This window comes from Protomyctophum parallelum (genome assembly GCF_964188405.1).
Source record: "Protomyctophum parallelum genome assembly, chromosome: 5".
NCBI classification, from domain to species: domain Eukaryota; kingdom Metazoa; phylum Chordata; class Actinopteri; order Myctophiformes; family Myctophidae; genus Protomyctophum; species Protomyctophum parallelum.
This window is the reverse complement of record NC_139702.1, coordinates 16644856-16669923: the sequence shown is the minus strand read 5'-3', so window position 1 is coordinate 16669923 and position 25068 is coordinate 16644856. Positions and strand designations below refer to the sequence as shown.

General features: G+C 41.9%; 1 protein-coding gene across 1 annotated transcript; it reads right to left on the bottom strand.

The window, feature by feature from the left end:
* Window positions 1–3606: 3606 nt before the first annotated feature.
* lpar2b (lysophosphatidic acid receptor 2b) lies at window positions 3607–24700 on the bottom strand. Its single transcript, XM_083765467.1, has 5 exons — window positions 24433–24700; window positions 23389–23555; window positions 15864–16191; window positions 11900–12159; window positions 3607–3763 (listed from the first exon to the last, which is right to left on the bottom strand). The coding sequence occupies exons 1-5, from the start codon at window positions 24674–24676 to the stop codon at window positions 3650–3652; spliced, it is 1113 nt and encodes a 370-aa protein (XP_083621593.1). The 5' UTR covers window positions 24677–24700; the 3' UTR covers window positions 3607–3649.
* Between the last annotated feature and the right edge of the window lie 368 nt (window positions 24701–25068).

Below are 25068 nucleotides of genomic sequence, written 5' to 3'. Positions count from 1 at the left end.
ATTTAATTAAAAAAATAAATAGCAGCTGCGCTACGAGCTTGTAGATCTGCTATTTTTGAATAGCTATAACATAGCGGTAAATAATGCTTAAAACACCAACCGTTTCAGAATGGGTTAAAAAGGTGAAATCATTCAGAACATCGAGTGAAACCAAACTATTTTCCCTTATTAATCACGTCACTCATTTTCAAACCGCACGACACTTGTTTTCTAGTGAAATGTTCCATCCATCAAACTGGATGACAAATTATGTCTAACCTGTTAACCCATTTTGGTGTTAGCATCATGTCGTGCTTTAGGTATTGAAAAATAGCAGATCTACGAGCTTGTAGGTCTGCTATTTTTGAAAAATCGAAGAACGACTGACATTTTTAGAATCTGATCTCAGGTCAGAATGGGTTAATCAGACCAGTGTGTGTCCAGTGGAAACCTCGTGTGAATCTGATCTCAGGTCAGAATGGGTTAATGATGATCATGACCTCTGTAGAGGAGATAAGCACAGATGGACTTTTAAAGACTTATAAACTAAACACAACATCAATAATGTGACTGTAATCAGATTTTGGAGAACATATATATTTCAACAGCAGTCATATCATATATACAAACCCCTAAAGCAATTGTAAAAAGTTAAATCTCATAAGAAAAAGAGAGCCGACAGGTTGTCAACATCAACAACACATATAGGACAAATTAAGTAATTAACACACTTTAATAAAGCCACATTAAATACATTTGAGTCATCTTATATATTATAATTACCCTGCACTCTTTGACATGTCAATATATAATTATTATACCACCTGTGAAAGAGCTTTTATGAACTGGTTTTGCATCCAGTGGCGTGCACAGACATTTAGAGAGAGTGAAGAAAGGGTAGCCTGGTTAATAAACCAGACTAATATCGCACGGACCGCGGGATATTAGTCTGGGGAGGCTCAGCTTGGATTTCATTTCCAGGGCGGCGGGTTGAAACATTTTCTCTTTGACGCAATTGGTCAGAGCTACTGTCAGTCAAAGGTCTCAAGCATTGAAAGTCACTGTACCAAAGCCCGCCCATATTGCATAACGTGTCCCGATTGGCCGCCCCATTTCTCTGGTGTAGGAAATGGGCGTACAATTGAGCCTCTCCAGACCGTAATCCGCTGGCAGGCAATTTTGTTTTGCCAACGGCTGATTCGGTCTGGTTTATTAACCAGGCTAAAGAAAGGGCACCTTGTGCAGCGTGTGGAACCGGCCGGTTGCCTTAATAGTGTGAGATTTATAGATTTTGGGGTATACATAATATATTAGAAGCTTTTTTTAATTCAAGAATTGATCAATGTCACCATGGTCCACATCCTATACACTGTACGAAAAATAATAACAAAACTTGTCCATAGGGCAAGGGCAGGTGGTGCTCTAGCACCCCCTAGTGTCAATCTGTGCACGCCACTGTTTGCATTGATGTCCAAGCTGGATCAGATCTATACGGTATGTAGAAAGAATGTGTTGTAATGTAAAGATTTAATACAACCATTACAATCTTACAGGAGAATATACCTCTCTCTTTAATATTTGTGACTAAATTTGACTGAGGGACAGCCATTGGATTAGTTTTAAATTTGACTGAGGGACAGCCATTGGATTTTTTTTAGATTTTCGTTTTTTCATGTCATGTGAAAGCAGGGAATCACAGCTTCAAATTGACATATTGGTTGTTCAGTTTGACCCACCAGTTTTGGAGATATGGCTTATAGAGTAATCTCTTGCAGAGAAACAGCAAGTTGAGAAAACAGGCTTGAAAAGGTTCACTTCTGTGGTCTCTAACATTACACCTAGCTACATGTTTAAGCATTTATTTCATATTGTCTTCTGTGGTCTCTAACATTACACCTAGCTACATGTTTAAGCATTTATTTCATATTCACATGTCTTCTGTGGTCTCTAACATTACACCTAGCTACATGTTTAAGCATTTATTTCACATTCACATGTCTTCTGTGGTCTCTAACATTACACCTAGCTACATGTTTAAGCATTTATTTCATATTTACATGTCTTATGTGTTCTCTAACATTACACCTAGCTACATGTTTAAGCATTTATTTCATATTTACATGTCTTCTGTGGTCTCTAACATTACACCTAGCTACATGTTTAAGCATTTATTTCATATTTACATGTCTTCTGTGGTCTCCAACATTACACCTAGCTACATGTTTAAGCATTTATTTCATATTTACATGTCAATTTCAGCTCTGACACTTATTTCAGACATGCTCCAGTATGTGAAGAGTCTGCCTGAGCTATTAAAAAAATAATAAAAAGAAAAAAGCTTTTTCTTCTCTGATGAAAAGCTGGAATTTGCACGATGGCACGATGGCTCTCAGTCAAATCTGGTCACATATATCAGTATAAATTAATTTAAGTTCATAACCATAAGGTTCCCACACCTTGTAGCCTGTGACCCAAACAAAGACATGGGACGTTTGCCCGGGACGCAAACTAGTGAAAATAGCAGATCTACAAGTGCAGACACAACGCATCGCTTCATCTGCTATTTTCACTACCTCTAAATTATTATCATCGTTTTATTTCATTTATTAGATTTTCTTTTGTTGTTTTAAAATGAATCTTATCACCATAAAGTCTCTGTGTGTACATGTGTACTTACATCTGTACGTCTGTAATCCACGTTCGCCCCCACCGACTTCAAATTGGACACACGCGTTCCACACACCCCGCGTTCGAGTCGGTCGGACACACGGTTGTCCAAAACCGCCACAAAAGTCTCTGGGCAGCTAGGGCCCTCCCGGACACCGCTCTACTTATTTAAAAAAATTAATACAAAAATTATCTATTGAAAGATTAAATATATATTTTAAATGTAGGAAAAGAAAATGGGATACAAATGTGTCCATGACCAAGTTTGGGAAACAGTGGTTTACTGTACATACAGTAGGCCATTTTGCATCCTTCACAAAAGGACACTATACGTAGCCATAGTCTGTCACAAAGAAACCAAGAAATAAAACAAAACTAAATGTGATATTTTCCAGTAGAATTATTACGAGCACAGAGCGTCATGCAGTAACCTTCAGAATATTATATTTCATGAAGGTCCCTGAATTCTGAAGGTCAGCCTGGGCTCTCATTTCCATAAAACCTCCAAGGATTTACAGGTACATTACAAAATAATAATAAAATAATGAGCAATAGGGGCTCCATTTTCGTCACCGCTAAACCCCTTATCCCTAAACTTCTTTGCCTTTTTTTTTAATTTTTTTTACTAATTTTGAAAAACATTTTTGAATAGTTCAACTAGCCAATCTACATTGACACTTTGTGAGCTTGTAGACTGGCCATGTTTTGCAAAAGAGAAGTTTAGGGATAAAGGGTTTAGGGATAAAGGGTTTATGGATAAAGGGATAAAGGGTTTAGGGATAAAGGGTTTAGGGATAACGATGTATTACTTAAAACGTGTATATCTCTGTATTATACTACAAATCTGCGGCTGCGTATAGTTCATGTATATGCCACTTTGTCCACTCAGAGAGCTCAGTGGATCTCGGTGTGTGTGTGTGTGTGTGTGTGTGTGTGTGTGTGAGTGTGTGTAAGTGTGAGTGTGAGTGTGAGTGTGTGTGTGTGTGTGTGTGTCTCATGCATGTCAGCTCTCTGTAGAGGTCTTCATGTCCTCAGAGCCCTCCAGCGTCATCAGAGGGGTCCCATTGGTCACCACGGTGGTCCTCTCTGGGCGGTCGACAACACGACTCTCATGAGGCTGCAGAGAGAGAGAGAGATAGAGAGAGAGAGAGAGAGAGAGAGAAAGAGAAAGAGAAAGAGAAAGAGAGAGAGAGAGAGAGAGAGAGAGAGAGACAGAGAGAGAGACAGAGACAGAGAGACAGAGAGAGAGAGAGAGACAGAGACACAGAGAGAGACAGAGACAGCGAGAGAGACAGAGAGAGAGAGAGAGACATAGAGAGAGAGACAGAGACAGAGAGAGAGACAGACAGAGAAACAGAGACAGAGACAGACACAGAGAGAGAGAGAGAGAGAGAGAGACATAGAGAGAGATACCAGCCCAGGCCAGAGATGAGGAGAATTAACATAAAGTGGAGAAAACAGAGATAATTAAAAAGAGGCACAGAAAGTGAACAGGAAGCCAGAGGAAGAAGAGAGGAAACAGGGTTAGTCGTTACAACCAGGAAACAGGAAGAGGAATGTGATGCGGTAGGAAGCTCTTAGAAGGAAGTGAAGTGGTCACGTGACTGGGCTGCGCCATGACACTTTCATGGACACTTTCACGGGAGCCAAACTACACCCGGAAGTTCGGCAGAATGCACTGAAGCCAATGAGAGCTCAGTGACCAGCTCATGAACAAACATTATTTATGAATGACTGAGACCTTTTGTAAAGTGATCGCTTCTGGAAAATAAAATAATATATATAACACGTTATTTTAGGCTCTTATTTTTTGATGTGCATACTACTTAATGTGATTTATTTTTTCAAAGAGCAGAGAGCAGCCCAGGCAGAAAACTTACTATGTGCTCTTCTATAAATACCTCAATAAAAATAAATAGTTATTAAGTCGAAAAACAACCACTCGGAAAAAACGTGTGATATCACTTATGTCTTCTTTCATATTCCTGAACCAATTATATGACAAAGCTCGCAATCGTTCATGTATAATGTTGAGGGAGGGACGCCCCCAGAAGCAAAGATTTGAGTTAAAAAACGTTCGCTCTGAAAGAATATATATTCAAAGGTTTGCGCCTCATTTTTCAAAAATAGCAGACCTACAAGCTCGCTACGAGCTTGTAGGTCTGCGATTTTTCAACAGCTGAAGCATAAAGCAAACATAATGCTTAAAACACCAAAAGGGGTTCCCGCCCAGAGTGGGTTAGACCTTACTGGAGTATTTCCGATTTTCTGTAATTGTACTCCACTACATCTCATTCAAGAGGTACTTCTACTCCACTACATCTCATTCAAGAGGTACTTCTACTCCACTACATCTCATTCAAGAGGCAAATTACAATTACATGAAAAACTTTAGTTACTAAATTACTTTTTTCGATTTAGATTATTATCACAAAACATACATTAACCACTTCAGCCCTATACAGTATATATACAGTACATTTCGTCCATTTGAAAATAGCAGATCTACAAGCTCGCGATGATGAGACACATTGCGGGGCTTGTAGATGCATGGGCTATTTAAAAAAAACATGAATTTATACATTTAGTTTGAAATGGCACATTCTGCACAATGGTAAAAATGTCTTCTACATCCTGACAGTTTTCTGAAAAAGCTATGTTTCTATGTCAGTCGTTCTTCGATTTAAAAAAAATAGCAGATAAGCTCAGAGTGTCGCGCTACGAGCTTGTAGGTCTGCTATTTTTGAAAAATCGTAAAAAATGTGGCACAAATCTTTGAATACATTCTTTCAGTGCTAACTTTTTTTTTATTTCGACGTCAGGACGAAATAATATGTAAAAATAAGTTAAAAACTTGAGTACATTTTCCACCCTTCAACGTTAGTAGACATGCAGTAGTATTACTTCCTGGTATGCAAATACTTCATTTACATCTGGAACAAACACACTGGAAACAACGCACGCACACACACACACACACACACACACACGCATGCACACGCACACACACACATGGCAGACACAACGAACAGACGTGGATTTGAAACCGTTGTATTTATTGATTCATTTTATAGCAAAATTTTTCAGCTGTAATTTCTGTACAAAAATAGAACAAATATATACGGTGAAATGTTTTAAAAAATGTCTACATAAGCTAACAGTAAGGCCGCATGATGACATGGAAAATAACAGAGTATTAAACATAATAGAGCACCGAAGTCATGTACTTTTTATTTGCATTGTAATCCCCATGGGGGGGGATTTTAGATCGCCTCATATAAGAACTGTGATTGAAATATAAACATGTCATCCCGGCCGTTTCACTCATATGGATATGAAGAATCAACTGACTGAGAGAAAACGCTGTTGTTACTGCTGCTGAATTAGTTACATTTTCACTAGAAGCCGACTGTATCATATATGAGTGACTGACTGTCGCAAACGATACAGAGACACCTCCCTGACAATAACGCCGAGACAGCTTGTTTATTTTTGGACCACAACAATTATATGAAACGATTTTAAGATTAGTTCATGTTATTCTCCATGGAGGAATTACTTCCGCGAACCAGGGGAATGGAGGGGAGGGGATGAGCGAGTGAGGTCAGGACTTTAGAACCAGGGGAATCGGAAGGGATGAGCGAGTGACGTCAGGACTTTAGAACCAGGGGAATCGAAGGGATGAGCGAGTGACGTCAGGACTTTAGAACTAGGGGAATCGGAAAGGGATGAGCGAGTGACGTCAGGACTTTAGAACCAGGGGAATCGGAAGGGATGAGCGAGTGACATCAGGACTTTAGAACCAGGGGAATTGAAGGGATGAGCGAGTGACGTCAGGACTTTAGAACCAGGGGAATGGAGGGGATGAGCGAGTGACGTCAGGACTTTAGAACCAGGGGAATGGAGGGGATGAGCGAGTGACGTCAGGACTTTAGAACCAGGGGAATCGGAAGGGATGAGCGAGTGACGTCAGGACTTTAGAACCAGGGGAATCGGAAGGGATGAGCGAGTGACGTCAGGACTTCGGTGCTCTGTCTTTCTAATCAGGAGATAAAGAATATTCCCCATAATAAAAAACATCTCATATTGACACACAATCCCTTTAAGAGTATTGGTTGTAGTTATAGTAATACATGTTGTATCTGTACATCTGTAGCTTTGAACCCATTTAAACCATTTATACATTTAAAAAACAGTTTTCTGAAAAACCTTATGTTTCTATGTCAGTGGTAGTCAAACTATTTAATGTCTCAAGGACCCCCAGAATTATCTGTGTTTGGCCACAGGACCCCCATCTGAAAATATGTAGTTCCAGGGACCCCCCAGAAGCAAAGATTTGAGTTAAAAACGTTCGCTCTGAAAGAATATATATATATTCAAAGATCTGTGCCGCATTTTCACTATTTAAAAAGAAAATAGCAGACCTACAAGCTCGTAGCACGGCACTCGGTGCCACACTATGAGCTTGTAGATCTGCTATTTTTCTAGCTAAAGTACAACAATGCTATAAACACCAAATGGGGTTAAACTCTAGAATGGGTAAAAACCTAAAATCTTTGTGCCGTTACAACTCCTGGTGAGCGGAAAGGAATGTTTAGTTGTTTCTTTGACTTGGCCTCCTTCTCTAACCTGACTGCCAGATGGGGGCAGTATTGAGCCTCCTTCTCTAGGTTGTTTTGATGTTTTCATTTCTTAGGCCTCACGTCACACCCTCGAAAACAGAGACCGTAGAACGCCAACCAAATACTGTACTTTTAATCCACTACATTCAGCTGAAAATATATAGTTACCAGTTACTTTGACTATTATTACGAAAACGACAGTTTTCTGAAAAAGCCATGTTTCTATGTCAGTCGTTCTTCGATTTTTCAAAAATAGCAGACCTACAAGCTCGTAGCGCGCCACTCGGTGGCGCACTATGAGCTTGTAGATCTGCTATTTTTAAATAGCTAAAGCATAACATAATGCCAACACCAAAAGGGGTTCCCGCCCAAAATGGGTTTCACTAGGAAAGACCAAACATCAGACATGGGAACCCTTAAGATGGTTTATTGAATAAACGTGGAGTATGGTCATTGTGGTCAGAAACGCGTATAAATGCGGGGTATGGTCGTCTATGGGTGCGTAGCATGCGCAGCATGGGACGCGCAGCATAAACGGCCATGGCATGAAATACATGGTGAGGCCAGCATGGTCGTCTATGGGAGCTCCACATGCGAAGCATGGGAGGCGCAGCATAAACGGCCAAGGCATGGAATACATGGTGAAGCAGCATGGTCGTCCATGGGCGCGCCCCATGCCTCGCATGGTATGGACGGCCAGGGCATGAAATACATGGTGATGCCAGCATGAGGCATAAACGGCCAGGGCATTAAATACATGGTGAAGCCGGCATGGTCGTCTAAGGTCACCGCCACATGCAAGCATGCGGCGAGCGGCTTCGACGGCCAGGGGCGGGGGGACACGAGTGACAGGGAGATCAGGGGTTGGAGGGGGCGGACCCAGATACTTTGGCTTAGGGGTCGAGGCGTGGGCCTGAGTGATATAGTAGAAACCCCCTCTGGAACCTGCAGAGTATGGAGAAAGGGAGGGAGGGTGGGTTACTGGAAACTGAGCACACTGGCATTTTTGACACTTGAGTTTAAGTACCCACGGTGATGGGCGAGGTAGGAGTGGCCAGGCTAGTTGGAGGTGAGTGGTTTGCATGGTTGGCAAGGGTGGAGTTTGGTTGGCAAGGGCGGAGATGGCAGGCCAGGTGGGTTGTCTTCTGTTTGGCCAAACCTCCCCAACCTTAGTTGTTCCAACTCCATTTAAAGTTACAAGAGACTGTCATAAGAAAGGTTATAAGGACCCGAGACTGAAGAGATTCCCTTCCTTGTTTTATGCACGCAGCCAACGAGGTATTTGTTCGTTTGTCTGTATTCTACTCATGTGAAATATTTACATCTACATGCTGTGCATGGTGTTGTTTTATGTTAATTGTAACGTGCTTGTTTTATTGTATTGTTTATAGTTTTCACGGTGTACACCACTTGCAAGTAAATATTGAAAATGTCTTAGGACACACACACACACACACACACACACACACACACACACACACACACACACACACACACACCTGCCTGTGGTTGCCAGTCAGAGTGTGGGCATGTGATTAAGGGAGAGAGCGTTGCTTCCAACACTCTCATGCATGCCAGAGCAACCAGTCAGAGGAAACATGGCAACCCGTTGACACCAACAGCGCACACATCTGGAGCGCTTTAACCCTTTAAGACCGGGAACGCATCTGTGTCACCCAAGCGTTCCAGATCTACAAGCTCATAGCGCGGCACAAAGTGACACACTGTGAGCTTGTAGATCTGCTATTTAGAATTGAGATTGACGATTCTCACACGATTACATTTTTCCCCCTGAAAATGTTCAGAAAAATATATAAAATATAAGAGTAACTAAAATGAACTGGACAGCCAACTAGTGCCTTTTTAATTATTATTATTATTATTATTATTATTAATTGTGCAGCACTACTCAAATCTTTGCTTCTGGGGGGGGGGTCCCTGGAACAACATATTTTGAAATGGACGTCCGAGGTCAAATACATATCTTTTTGGGGGTCGTCGTCACTAGACAACGTTTTTTCAAAAAAGATGTCTTTAAGACATTAAGGTTAGTCTAGACACAATAGCAGAGACAGAGCAGAGTCTATATAGTGTGCAGTGTGCACACACAGATGTCTTTAAGACATTAAGGTTAGTCTAGAGACAGAGCAGAGTCTATATAGTGTGCAGTGTGCACACACAGATGTCTTTACGACAACAAAACAACCATCGCTGTTGCGATCCGGGGAGCAACATGAGGAATAGAGAAGATTAACCTGTGATGACATGACATACTTTTTTATTTGTGTTTTATCTATTCATTTGGTCATTAACAGCGCCACCTGGTGGTCACCAGTTTAGGCTTTGGTTGCCAATTCGCCCATTATAAAAAAAGAAAGAAATGTAATTATATTATGCATGTAATGTGCATGTCATCACCTGTACACCAGGTTAGAGGAATTTTCAAAATATGGATTTAAAAAAAATAAGAATATAATTGGCAATAAAACGTCTTGTCGTTTATGGCTCTTAAACGGTTGATCCAAATGAACACAAATAAAGAGTATATGACATCACAGGTCTAGCTCCCCGGCTAAAAGAGTTAGGTTGAAGTTGCTAGATTACTGTACGTACTATACGTACTGTGGTGGAAAAGGTACTCGTGTTCTTTACTTAAGTAAATGTATCAATGCAATAGTGCTATGTAGAGGTACAAAATGTACTCGAGCAAAAGTACAAAAGTACGAGTAAGAGTAAAAGTACTCATTGTACAGTATGTCCCTGTTTCACAAGTTCAAAATGTATAAAAATATCTTTTGAAGATCTAGTGCCGAAGTGGTTAGTGCGTTTTGGAATAATAAAAATCACAATCTACAAAGTAACTAAAGATATTTTTTTAAGTGTTTTAACTGTAGTGGAGTAAAAGGGGTCCTTGAGGGAGTCACAGGGGGTCCCCAGCTAAATGATAGTTTGGAACCAAATGGACCCTTTTGGGTCTGATTTTACAATGTAAATTGGGGGTCCCAGAGATGAAAAATGCATGTCAAACTGGGGGGTCCTTGAAATTAAACGGGTTGAGACTCACTGCTAGAGTCTTATGGCCCATAAGAGAACATGTTTAAGTTATGGGGGTCCCTAGCATCTCTCTTCAAATGGGGGTCCCAAATTAGTTTCAAGTTGGCGGTCCTTGACATGAAAAAGTTTGGGAACCACTGACTTGTCTAGACTTCCCTAGAGTCTAGACAATTGACACTTACTGGGGGAAGAAAATCACACCTGTGTGAAGTGAGTGGTGCAACTCCGTGTGAAAGGTTGAGAAAATGACAGTTACCGTGTGGGGGTCCCAATACTGTACTGTACTGTACTGTACTGTACTGTACTGTACTGTACTCTACTGTACTGTCACTGTACTGGCACACCTGAAATCACCATATATACAGTTAATATGTGCATGTGTTTGTGTGTGTGTTAGGTTGCGCACAGGTGGTGAAAAACAACCCTGCTGTTTTCGCGCTCAGACGCACCCAGCCAGTCAGCCACTCCCTTAGCTCCCTTAGGGAGTGGGTGCACCACTGAAAAATGGATTACATTTTATATATACATTATATATACACATTATATATATATATATATATATATATATATATATATATATATATATATATATATATATATATGTATATATTAGGGCTGTCAAAGTTAACGCACTATTAACTAGTTAACTCACAATCCTTTTAACGGCACTACATTTTTTAATGCGCGATTAACGCACTGTTGAGAGATGCATGCATGTGAATGCAGGCAGTCAGTGAGCCCCGCCTCTCTCCCCCTCTCTCTCCTTCCCAGTGAGTCTACACAATTAAAAAACTTTGAAAACATGTTATTTTGATCAACATGGCCTGTTATCTCTCGTAATGGTACCATTGGCCAACATCAATACAGTTCTTTAGTTTGGGTCTGGAAGGCTAAATGTCATCAAATGGTGGTCCGTGGCTCAAATGCAGAATAAATAATGGGCCTTGATATGAAAAATCTTGAAAACCACTGATTTAAGGTATATTTAGAACGTATACAAAATATGCGATTAATTTGCGATTAATCACAGTTAACTATGGACAATCATGCGATTAATCGGATTAAATATTTTAATCGATTGACAGCCCTAATACATATATATATATATATATATATATGTTATGTTTCTATTGTCAGTCGTTGTCATGTCAAGGACCCCCAGAATTATATATAATTGCCCATCTGAAAATATGTTGTTCCAGGGGGAACCCCCCCCCCCCCCAGAAACAAAGATTTGAGTTAAAAACGTTCGCTCTGAAAGAATATATATTCAAAGATTCGCGCGGCACATTTTCACGATTTTTCCAAAAAAAGCAGACCTACAAGCTCCGCGCTACGAGCTTTGTAGATCTTCTATTTTCCCAATAGCTAAAAGTATAACGTAATGCTTAAAACACCAAAAGGGGGCTTTTCCGCCCCCCAAAAATGGGATTTTAAACCCCCCAAAAACAAGCCGCTAGCCGCTAGTCCTTGATGTGGTGGTGGTCTCGGTTAGTTTAACCCTAAACCCCTAAAACAACCCACTATAGCCGCTAGTCCTTGATGTGGGCGTGGTCTCCGTTACTTTCCGACAGTACCTCGTGCTCCTGCGTGTTGAAGCGAGCCTCCGACTGGCTGCGGTCGTCCACGTCGTGTCGACAGAGGCGACACAGGATGCGTTTGAAGGTCTTGCGCATGTCGCGGTCGCGGAAGGAGTAGATGATGGGGTTGACGAAGGAGTTGCACTCGGCCAGAACCAGGCAGTACTTCTCGTAGCGCAGAACCTTGCAGGAGTCGCAGCCCAGCCCGTCCAGGAGCAGAACCACCAGGCCCGGGGTCCAGCAGATCACAAAGCAACCTGCAGACGGACGGACGGATGGGGGGAAAACCATTAGTCAGGGGACAGTGGGACAGCGTGCCGAGGGGGGGAAGAGAGGAGAGGAGAGGAGAGGAGAGGAGAGGAGAGGAGAGGAGAGGAGAGGAGAGGAGAGGAGAGGAGAGGAGAGGAGAGGAGAGGAGAGGAGAGGAGAGGAGAGGAGAGGAGAGGAGAGGAGAGGAGAGGAGAGGAGAGGGTCCATAGGGTTTAATACATGTAGGGAGAGGAGAGGAGAGGAGAGGAGAGGAGAGGAGATTACCACTGTAAATTCCTCTGTTCCACTGAATACTGTACATGTACAGTATACACACACGCCGTATGTGTGTGTGGGAACAGGGTTAGCCTGTAAGATCAGATTTCATCAGTCAGTGTGAAACTCCCATCACACACACACACACACACACACACACACACACACACACACACACACACACACACACACAGCCTCGGAATCCACACGGTGCGCTACACACACACGCAAACACGCACGCGCACGTCCTTGTTTGTGCAAATGATATGCACAGCCCGTGAAACACGTGACGTGTGAATGTTTTCACGGTGACTAAAACTAAGAGTCAAATATAAAAACTAGACTAAAATTTTGGCTGCGCTCCGGTGTTGTTGAGCTCTGAAAATAGCCGATATACAAGCTCACAACATTGCATTATGCATTAAGCATTACGTTATACTTTAGCTATTGAAAAAAATAGCAGATCTACAAGCTCGTAGTGCGGCACCAAGCAATGCTATTTTTGAAAAATAGTGAAAATGTGGTCCAAGTCTTTGAATATATATTCTTTCAGAGCGAACGTTTTTAACTCAAATCTCTGCTTCTGGGAGGTCCCTGGAACTACATATCTTCAGATGGGGGTCAGAGGCCAATTACATTTAGTTTTTGGGGGTCCTTGACACAAAAAACTTTGCAAACGACTGACCTAAAAACATGAGGTTATCAGAAAACTCAGGATTTAGAAGACATGTCTTATGGCTTAAGGGGGGGGAGAGAGAGAGAGAGAGAGAGAGAGAGAGAGAGAGATAGAGAGAGAGAGAGAGAGAGAGAGAGAGAGAGAGAGAGAGAGAGACTATAGAGGCGACACAGGAATGTTTGGGTTGTGTCATCATCGTGGCGGTAGTAGCGCTATCTGTCTGGACACGCTCAGTGTTTACCTCACCCGCTGCACACGCCAGAGAGAGAGAGAGAGAGAGAGGGGGGGGGGAGGGAGGGAGAGACAGGAGGGAGAGAGAGAGAGAGAGAGAGAGAGAGAGAGAGAGAGAGAGAGAGAAGTGAGAGGAGGGAGGAGAGAGGAGAGAGGAAAGAGAGAGAGAGAGAGAGAGAGAGAGAGAGAGAGAGAGAGAGAGAGGCAGAGAGAGGCATAATATTTCCTAACTTGAGGAATTTAATCAAAAGTACAAAAATGCACCGGGCGAAGTGAATGGGGGGGGTGGGGGGGTCGGAGAGAGAGAGAGAGAGAGAGAGAGCGGGTGGGAGTCTGGCTTAGCAAGTTTAGACAAGCTAAGAGAGAGGAGCCTGCACAACTGTGTGTGTGTGTGTGTGTGTGTGTGTGTGTGTGTGTGTGTGTGTGTGTGTGTGTGTGTGTGTGTGTGTGTGTGTGTGTGTGTGTGTGTGTGTGTGTGTGTGTGTGTGTGTGTGTGTGTGTGTGTCTGTGTCTGTGTGTGTGTGTGTGTGTGTGTGTGTGTGTGTGTGTGTGTGTGTGTGTGGCTCTGCTGTAGATCCCGTGCACGTGAACGTGTTCCTGTGTGTTTACGTTGGCGCGGTGCGAGGCATGTCAGAAATGCCTGAGAATGCAGGTTCACTTCCTGCTTCATGTAGAGGCTACATGTACATGGATGAGTGGGGGGGAGTGAGTGAGTGAGTGAGTGAGTGAGTGAGTGAGTGAGTGAGTGAGTGAGTGAGTGAGTGAGTGAGTGAGTGAGTGAGTGAGTGAGTGAGTGAGCGAGCGAGCGAGCGAGCGAGCGAGCGAGCGAGCGAGTGAGTGAGTGAGTGAGTGAGTGAGCGAGCGAGCGAGCGAGCGAGCGAGCGAGCGAGCGAGCGAGTCAGTGAGTGAGTGAGTGAGTGAGTGAGTCAGTGAGTGAGTGAGTGAGTCAGTGAGTGAGTCAGTGAGTGAGTGAGTGAGTGAGTGAGTGAGTGAGTGAGTCAGTGAGTGAGTCAGTGAGTGAGTGAGTGAGTCAGTGAGTGAGTCAGTGAGTGAGTGAGTGAGTGAGTGAGTGAGTGAGTGAGTCAGTGAGTGAGTCAGTGAGTGAGTGAGTGAGTCAGTGAGTGAGTGAGTCAGTGAGTCAGTGAGTGAGTGAGTGAGTGAGTGAGTGAGTGAGTGAGTCAGTGAGTGAGTGAGTGAGTGAGTGAGTGAGTGAGTGAGTGAGTCAGTGAGTGAGTGAGTGAGTGAGCGAGCGAGCGAGTGTGTAGGAGAGCGAGTGAGTGAGTGAGTGAGTGAGTGAGTGAGTGAGTGAGTGAGTGAGTGAGTGAGTGAGTGAGTGAGTGAGTGAGCGAGCGTGTAGGAGAGCGAGTGAGTGAGTGAGTGAGTCAGTGAGTGAGTGAGTGAGTGAGTGAGTGAGTGAGTGAGTGAGTGAGTGAGTGAGTGAGTGAGTGAGTGAGTGTGTAGGAGAGCGAGTGAGTGAGTGAGTGAGTCAGTGAGTGAGTGAGTGAGTGAGTGAGTGAGTGAGTGAGTGAGTGAGTGAGTGAGCGAGCGAGCGAGTGTGTAGGAGAGCGAGTGAGTGAGTGAGCGAGTGAGTGAGTGAGTGAGTCAGTGAGTGAGTGAGTGAGTGAGTGAGTGAGTGAGTGAGTGAGTGAGCGAGCGAGCGAGTGTGTAGGAGAGCGAGTGAGTGAGTGAGTGAGTGAGTGAGTGAGTGAGTGAGTGAGTGAGTGAGTGAGTGAGTGAGTGAGTGAGCGAGCGTGTAGGAGAGCGAGTGAGTGAGTGAGTGAGTGAGTGAGTGAGTGAGTGAGTGAGTGAGTGAGTGAGTGAGTGAGTGAGCGAGCGTGTAGGAGAGCGAGTGAGTGAGTGAGCGAGCGAGTGTGTAGGAGAGCGAGTGAGTGAGTGAGCGAGCGAGTGAGTGAGTGAGTGTGTAGGAGAGCGAGTGAGTGAGTGTGTAGGAGAGCGAGTGAGTGAGCGAGTGAGTGAGTGAGTGAGTGAGTGAGTGAGTGAGTGAGTGAGTGAGTGAGTGAGCGAGCGAGTGTGTAGGAGAGCGAGTGAGTGAGTGAGCGAGCGAGTGAGTGAGTGAGTGTGTAGGAGAGCGAGTGAGTGAGTGAGTGAGTGTGTAGGAGAGCGAGTGAGTGAGTGAGTGAGTGAGTGAGTGAGTGAGTGAGTGAGTGAGTGAGTGAGTGAGTGAGTGAGTGAGTGAGTGAGTGAGTGAGTGAGTGAGTGAGTGATGCTAGTGAGCGAGCGAGTGAGTGAGTGAGTGATGCTAGTGAGCGAGGGAGCGAGTGAGCGAGTGAGCGACTGACTGACTGACTGACTGACTGACTGACTGACTGGCTGACTGGCTGACTGACTGACTGACTGGCTGGCTGACTGACTGAATGCGTGCGTCCCCCCCCCTCTCACCCAGGATCATGGAAACGGTCTTCATCAGGTTGACCCCCCCCCCCCCCTCACCCAGTATCATGGAGACTGTCTTCATCAGGTTGACCACCGTCTCCCCCCACTGTCTCCCCCCCCCCCCCCCCCTCTCACCCAGGATCATGGAGACGGTCTTCATCAGGTTGACGACGGTCTCCTTGTGTCTCTCCTGCGTGGTGTGCTTAGACATCCTCTGGCTCTTGTGTCTGACGTAGAGGAAGATGCGCGTGTAGACGGCCATCATGATGGTGAAGGTGAGCAGGTTGAGCAGGCCCCAGAACACCAGGTAGGAGCGGCTGTAGAGCGGGGCCATGGTGGAGCACTCCCTGAGGGAACACATGCAGTGCCAGCCCATGGTGGGCACCAGGCCCATCACGATGGCCAAGCCCCAGATGCCCAGGATGAGCAGCACCACGCGGCGGTTCGTCATCTTGCTGTGGAGCTGAACGGACGCACAGACAGATGTAGTCAGAAGTCAAAGTCGTACGATTTGTCACACACGTTACCGAGGTGAAATTAGTTCTCCGCATTTGACCCATCTCTTGGAGCGATATCAAGACCGCTCCGCAAACCGTTCGGCCACCGCTGCCCCTAAACTAAATCTAAGACTAAATATACTGACAATTTCGTCAACAAATAAAAACTAGACTAAAATGTTAGGAAGGGACTCTAGTGGACAAGATAGCCAGTATAAGTCATTATGTGAGCTTGTAGATCGGCTATTTTCAGCAAGCGTAAAAACACAAATTTCAACAGCATCAAGGCCCGCAAAAACACATCTTAGTCGACAAAATCAACTGTAGTTTTAGTCGACTAAAATCTTATGATATTTAGTCGACTAAAACTAGAGCAACGCGAAAACATTCCCAGGTGACTAAAATGTGACTCAAACTAAATGAAAACTATTCAAGAGACCTGGGGCTCCATTTTCGTCACAGCTAAACCCCTTATCCCTAAACTTCTTTGCCTTTTTTTTTTTACTATTTTGCTAAACATTTTTTTATAGTTAAAATGGCCACAACGTGTCAATGTAGATCGACTAATTGAACTGTTTAAAAATGGTTTTCAAAATAGTAAAAAAAAAAAGGCAAAGAAGTTTAGGGATAAGGGGTTTAGCGGTGACAGAAATGAAGCCCTTTGACTAAAACTATAAAACTCTAAATGTTTCTGCCAAAAACAACTCTCTCTGTCTGTATATAACCTCGCCTCACCAGGCTTTCCTCCACCTCGGAGGAAAGCCTGGTCTCTGTTTCAAAAGTCTGTATGATCCTGTCGGGAGCTATTTTTCTCAAAAAAAGCTCTCGTAGCCTGTAGCTTTTATTGAGAAAAGTGGGTTTGAGGGAAAAGGAAGTTGCCGCCTGTTGTTCCTGCTTGTCGACTACAAAACAACACTACAACATGACGTAACGATATCGTCCTGATGACTACAAAACAATACTACAACATGACGTAACAATATCATCCTGATGACTACAAAACAATACTACAACATGACGTAACAATATCATCCTGATGACTACAAAACAATACTACAACATGACGTAACGATATCATCCTGATTACTACAAAACAATACTACAACATGACGTAACGATATCATCCTGAGGACTACAAAACAATACTACAACATGACGTAACGATATCATCCTGATGACTACAAAATACTACAACATGACGTAACCATATCATCCTGATGACTACAAAACAATACTACAACATGACGTAACGATATCATCCTGAGGACTACAAAACAATACTACAACATGACGTAACGATATCATCCTGAGAACTACAAAACAATACTACAACATGACGTAACGATATCATCCTGAGGACTACAAAACAATGACTACAACATGACGTAACGATATCATCCTGATGACTAAAAAACAATACTACAACATGACGTAACGATATCATCCTGATGACTACAAAACAATGACTACAACATGACGTAACGATATCATCCTGATGACTACAAAACAATGACTACAACATGACGTAACGATATCATCCTGAGGACTACAAAACAATGACTACAACATGATGTAACGATATCAACTTGATGACTACAAAACAATGACTACAACATGACGTAACAATATCACCCTGATGACTACAAAACAATGACTACAACATGACATAACGAGATCATCCTGATGACTACAAAACAATACAACATGACGTAACGATATCATCCTGAGGACTACAAAACAATGACTACAACATGACGTAACAATATCATCCTGATGACTACAAAACAATACTACAACATGACGTAACAATATCATCCTGATGACTACAAAACAATGACTACAACATGACGTAACAATATCATCCTGATGACTACAAAACAATGACTACAACATGACGTAACGATATCATCCTGATGACTACAAAACAATGACTACAACATGACGTAACGATATCACCCTGATGACTACAAAACAATACTACAACATGACGTAATGATATCACCCTGATGACTACAAAACAATACTACAACATGACGTAACGATATCATCCTGATGACTAAAAAAACAATACTACAACATGACGTAACGATATCCTCCTGATGACTACAAAACAATGACTACAACATGACGTAACAATATCATCCTGATGACTACAAAACAATGACTACAACATGACGTAACGATATCACCCTGATGAAAACAATACTACAACATGACGTAACGATATCATCCTGATGACTACAAAACAATGACTACAACATGACGTAACGATATCACCCTGATGACTACAAAACAATACTACAACATGACGTAATGATATCACCCTGATGACTACAAAACAATACTACAACATGACGTAACGATATCATCCTGATGACTACAAAACAACACTACAACATGACGTAACGATATCACCCTGATGACTACAAAACAATACTACAACATGACATAACGATATAATCCTGATGACTACAAAACAATACTACAACATGACGTAACGATATCATCCTGATGACTACAAAACAATACTACAACATGACATAACGATATCATCCTGAGGACTACAAAATAATACTACAACATGACGTAACGATATCATCCTGAGGACTACAAAACAATACTACAACATGACGTAACGATATCATCCTGAGGACTACAAAACAATGACTACAACATGACGTAACGATATCATCCTGATGACTAAAAAACAATACTACAACATGACATAACGATATCATCCTGATGACTACAAAACAATGACTACAACATGACATAACGATATCAACCTGATGACTACAAAACAATGACTACAACATGACGTAACGATATCATCCTGATGACTACAAAACAATGACTACAACATGACGTAACGATATCAACTTGCTGACTACAAAACAATGACTACAACATGACGTAACGATATCACCCTGATGAATACAAAACAATGACTACAACATGACGTAACGATATCAACCTGATGACTACAAAACAATGACTACAACATGACGTAACGATATCAACCTGATGACTACAAAACAATGACTACAACATGACGTAACGATATCATCATGACGACTACAAAACAATGACTACAACATGACGTAACGATATCAACTTGCTGACTACAAAACAATACTACAACATGATGTAACGATATCACCCTGATGAATACAAAACAATGACTACAACATGATGTAACGATATCATCCTGATGACTACAAAACAATACAACATGACGTAACGATATCATCCTGAGGACTACAAAACTATGACTACAACATGACGTAACGATATCATCCTGATGACTACAAAACAATACTACAACATGACGTAACAATATCATCCTGATGACTACAAAACAATGACTACAACATGACATAACGATATCAACCTGATGACTACAAAACAATGACTACAACATGATGTAACGATATCAACTTGCTGACTACAAAACAATGACTACAACATGACGTAACGATATCACCCTGATGAATACAAAACAATGACTACAACATGACGTAACGATATCAACCTGATGACTACAAAACAATGACTACAACATGACGTAACGATATCAACCTGATGACTACAAAACAATGACTACAACATGACGTAACGATATCAACCTGATGACTACAAAACAATGACTACAACATGACGTAACGATATCATCATGACGACTACAAAACAATGACTACAACATGACGTAACGATATCAACTTGCTGACTACAAAACAATACTACAACATGATGTAACGATATCACCCTGATGAATACAAAACAATGACTACAACATGATGTAACGATATCATCCTGATGACAACAAAACAATACAACATGACGTAACGATATCATCCTGAGGACTACAAAACAATGACTACAACATGACGTAACGATATCATCCTGATGACTACAAAACAATACTACAACATGACGTAACAATATCATCCTGATGACTACAAAACAATGACTACAACATGACGTAACGATATCATCCTGATGACTACAAAACAATGACTACAACATGACGTAACGATATCACCCTGATGAAAACAATACTACAACATGACGTAACGATATCATCCTGATGACTACAAAACAATGACTACAACATGACGTAACGATATCACCCTGATGACTACAAAACAATACCACAACATGACGTAATGATATCACCCTGATGACTACAAAACAATACTACAACATGACGTAACGATATCATCCTGATGACTACAAAACAACACTACAACATGACGTAACGAGATCACCCTGATGACTAAAAAACAATACTACAACATGACGTAACGATATCATCCTGATGACTACAAAACAATGACTACAACATGACGTAACGATATCAACCTGATGACTACAAAACAATGACTACAACATGACGTAACGATATCATCCTGATGACTACAAAACAATGACTACAACATGACGTAACGATATCATCATGAGGACTACAAAACAATGACTACAACATGACGTAACGATATCAACTTGCTGACTACAAAACAATGACTACAACATGACGTAACGATATCACCCTGATGAATACAAAACAATGACTACAACATGACGTAACGATATCAACCTGATGACTACAAAACAATGACTACAACATGACGTAACGATATCAACCTGATGACTACAAAACAATGACTACAACATGACGTAACGATATCATCATGAGGACTACAAAACAATGACTACAACATGACGTAACGATATCAACTTGCTGACTACAAAACAATACTACAACATGACGTAACGATATCACCCTGATGAATACAAAACAATGACTACAACATGACGTAACGATATCATCCTGATGACTACAAAACAATACTACAACATGACGTAACAATATCATCCTGATGACTACAAAACAATGACTACAACATGACGTAACGATATCATCATGAGGACTACAAAACAATGACTACAACATGACGTAACGATATCACCCTGATGACTACAAAACAATACCACAACATGACGTAATGATATCACCCTGATGACTACAAAACAATACTACAACATGACGTAACGATATCATCCTGATGACTACAAAACAACACTACAACATGACGTAACGATATCACCCTGATGACTACAAAACAATACTACAACATGATGTAACGATATCATCCTGATGACTACAAAACAATACAACATGACGTAACGATATCATCCTGAGGACTACAAAACAATGACTACAACATGACGTAACAATATCATCCTGATGACTACAAAACAATACTACAACATGACGTAACAATATCATCCTGATGACTACAAAACAATGACTACAACATGACGTAACGATATCATCATGAGGACTACAAAACAATGACTACAACATGACGTAACGATATCACCCTGATGACTACAAAACAATACTACAACATGACGTAACGATATCATCCTGATGACTACAAAACAATGACTACAACATGACGTAACGATATCAACCTGATGACTACAAAACAATGACTACAACATGACGTAACGATATCATCATGAGGAGGACTACAAAACAATGACTACAACATGACGTAACGATATCAACTTGCTGACTACAAAACAATGACTACAACATGACGTAACGATATCACCCTGATGAATACAAAACAATGACTACAACATGACGTAACGATATCAACCTGATGACTACAAAACAATGACTACAACATGACGTAACGATATCAACCTGATGACTACAAAACAATGACTACAACATGACGTAACGATATCATCATGAGGACTACAAAACAATGACTACAACATGACGTAACGATATCAACTTGCTGACTACAAAACAATACTACAACATGACGTAACGATATCACCCTGATGAATACAAAACAATGACTACAACATGACGTAACGATATCATCCTGATGACTACAAAACAATACTACAACATGACGTAACAATATCATCCTGATGACTACAAAACAATGACTACAACATGACGTAACGATATCATCATGAGGACTACAAAACAATGACTACAACATGACGTAACGATATCACCCTGATGACAAAACAATACCACAACATGACGTAATGATATCACCCTGATGACTACAAAACAATACTACAACATGACGTAACGATATCATCCTGATGACTACAAAACAACACTACAACATGACGTAACGATATCACCCTGATGACTACAAAACAATACTACAACATGATGTAACGATATCATCCTGATGACTACAAAACAATACAACATGACGTAACGATATCATCCTGAGGACTACAAAACAATGACTACAACATGACGTAACAATATCATCCTGATGACTACAAAACAATACTACAACATGACGTAACAATATCATCCTGATGACTACAAAACAATGACTACAACATGACGTAACGATATCATCATGAGGACTACAAAACAATGACTACAACATGACGTAACGATATCACCCTGATGACTACAAAACAATATCACAACATGACGTAATGATATCACCCTGATGACTACAAAACAATACTACAACATGACGTAACAATATCATCCTGATGACTACAAAACAACACTACAACATGACGTAACGATATCACCCTGATGACTACAAAACAATACTACAACATGATGTAACGATATCATCCTGATGACTACAAAACAATACTACAACATGACGTAACGATACCACACTGATGACTACAAAACAATGACTACAACATGACGTAACGATATCATACTGATGACTACAAAACAATACTACAACATGTTGTAACGATATCATCCTGATGACTACAAAACAATACTACAACATGACGTAACGATATCATCCTGATGACTACAAAACAATACTACAACATGACGTAACAATATCATCCTGTCGACTACAAAACAATGACTACAACATGACGTAACGATATCATCCTGATGACTACAAAACAATGACTACAACATGACGTAACGATATCATCTTGTCGACTACAAAACAATACTACAACATGACGTAACGATATCATCCTGTCGACTACAAAACAATGACTACAACACGACGTAACGATATCATCCGCTCCCGACAGGATCATATACCCTAAATGAAATGGTGCCCGGGCTAGTCTGTAGGTGTATGGTGAAGATGGGGTCAGGGTCAGGGTCAGGGTCTCTGTCTGTGTACCTGCATGGTGAAGATGGTCTGGTGCCTCTCCACGGCGATGGCCAGCAGGTTGACCACTGAGGCCGTCAGGCTGGTGTCGATCAGGCCCTGACGCACAAACCACTGGTAGTTGGACAGACGGATGGTCCAGGGACCGGTGTGGAACATCAGGTGGAGGTAGGAGATGCCTGGAGGAGGTTTAGAGGTTTAGGTTTAGAGGTCTAGGTTTAGAGGTTTATGTTTAGAGGTTTAGGTTTAGAGGTTTAGATTTAGAGGTTTAGGTTTAGAGGTTTAGGTTTAGAGGTTCAGGTTTAGAGGTTTAGGTTTAGAGGTTTAGGTTTAGAGGTTTAGAGGTTTAGGTTTAGAGGTTCAGGTTTAGGTTTAGAGGTTTAGGTTTAGAGGTTTAGGTTTAGAGGTTTAGAGGTTTAGGTTTAGAGGTTTAGGTTTAGAGGTTTAGGTTTAGAGGTTTAGAGGTTTAGGTTTAGAGGTTTAGAGGTTTAGGTTTAGAGGTTCAGGTTTAGAGGTTTAGGTTTAGAGGTTTAGGTTTAGAGGTTGAGGTTGAGGTTTAGGTTTAGAGGTTTAGGTTTAGAGGTTTAGAGGTTTAGAGGTTTAGGTTTAGAGGTTTAGGTTAAGAGGTTTTGGTTTAGAGGTTTAGGTTTAGAGGTTTAGAGGTTTAGGTTTAGAGGTTTAGGTTTAGAGGTTTAGAGGTTTAGAGGTTTAGGTTTAGGTTTAGAGGTTTAGGTTTAGGTTTAGAGGTTTAGAGGTTGAGGTTTAGAGGTTTAGGTTTAGAGGTTTAGGAGGACCGGTGTGGAACATCAGGTGGAGGTAGGAGATGCCTGGAGGAGGTTTAAACCCATTTAGACGGGAGCTCCATTCTACAAAATGTCTTCTAAATCATGACAGTTTTCTGGGAAAATGTTTCTATGTCAAGGAATCCCATCGACCCCCATCTGAAAATATGTTGTTCCAGGGACCCCCTCCAGGGTTTAGGGTTAGGGTCAGGGTTCAGGGTCAGGGTTAGGGTTAGGGTCAGGGTTTAGGGTCAGGGTCAGGGGTCAGGGTTACCTGAGAAGAGGTCAGCGGCGGCCAGGTTTCCCAGCAGGTAGTAGATGGGGAAGTGGAACCGTCGGTTGATGAAGATGGCGGCGATGACCAGCATGTTGGAGAAGATGACGATGAAGCACACCAGCAGGCCCAGGCTGACCACCACGTAGTCTCGGGAGCGCCAGTGGTCGCTGATGTTCTTCCCGCTCAGCTCGTAGAAGAACTTCACGCTCTGGTTGTAGTAGCAGGTGGCGTCGGGCTCCATGGCGAACGGCGATGGGGGGGGGGGGGGGGGGGAGTTGTGTGGGACGGGGGCTGCAGGGGTTGGGGCAGAGGGAGCCACGTCATTATTATTATACTGTAAGTGTAGTTCAGAATCAATGAAAAACTACAAATGACGTCAATAGAGCGTCAAAATTCCCCAGTTCGTTTTCATCATAGACTTTTCAAAAAGTATTTATTTAAAGACGTTTACGCCGCGGACAAAGCCAACTGGAGTTGTGACACATCATGACACTTAAACCAAGAACAAATATTCTTAAATCTTCTATTATCTATAGAGCAGTAATAGGTTTGGAATGCACTACCAAAGTGTATAACCAATACAAATACAAAAATCATCTTTAAAATCAAGTTAAAAGAACACCTTATGAAAAC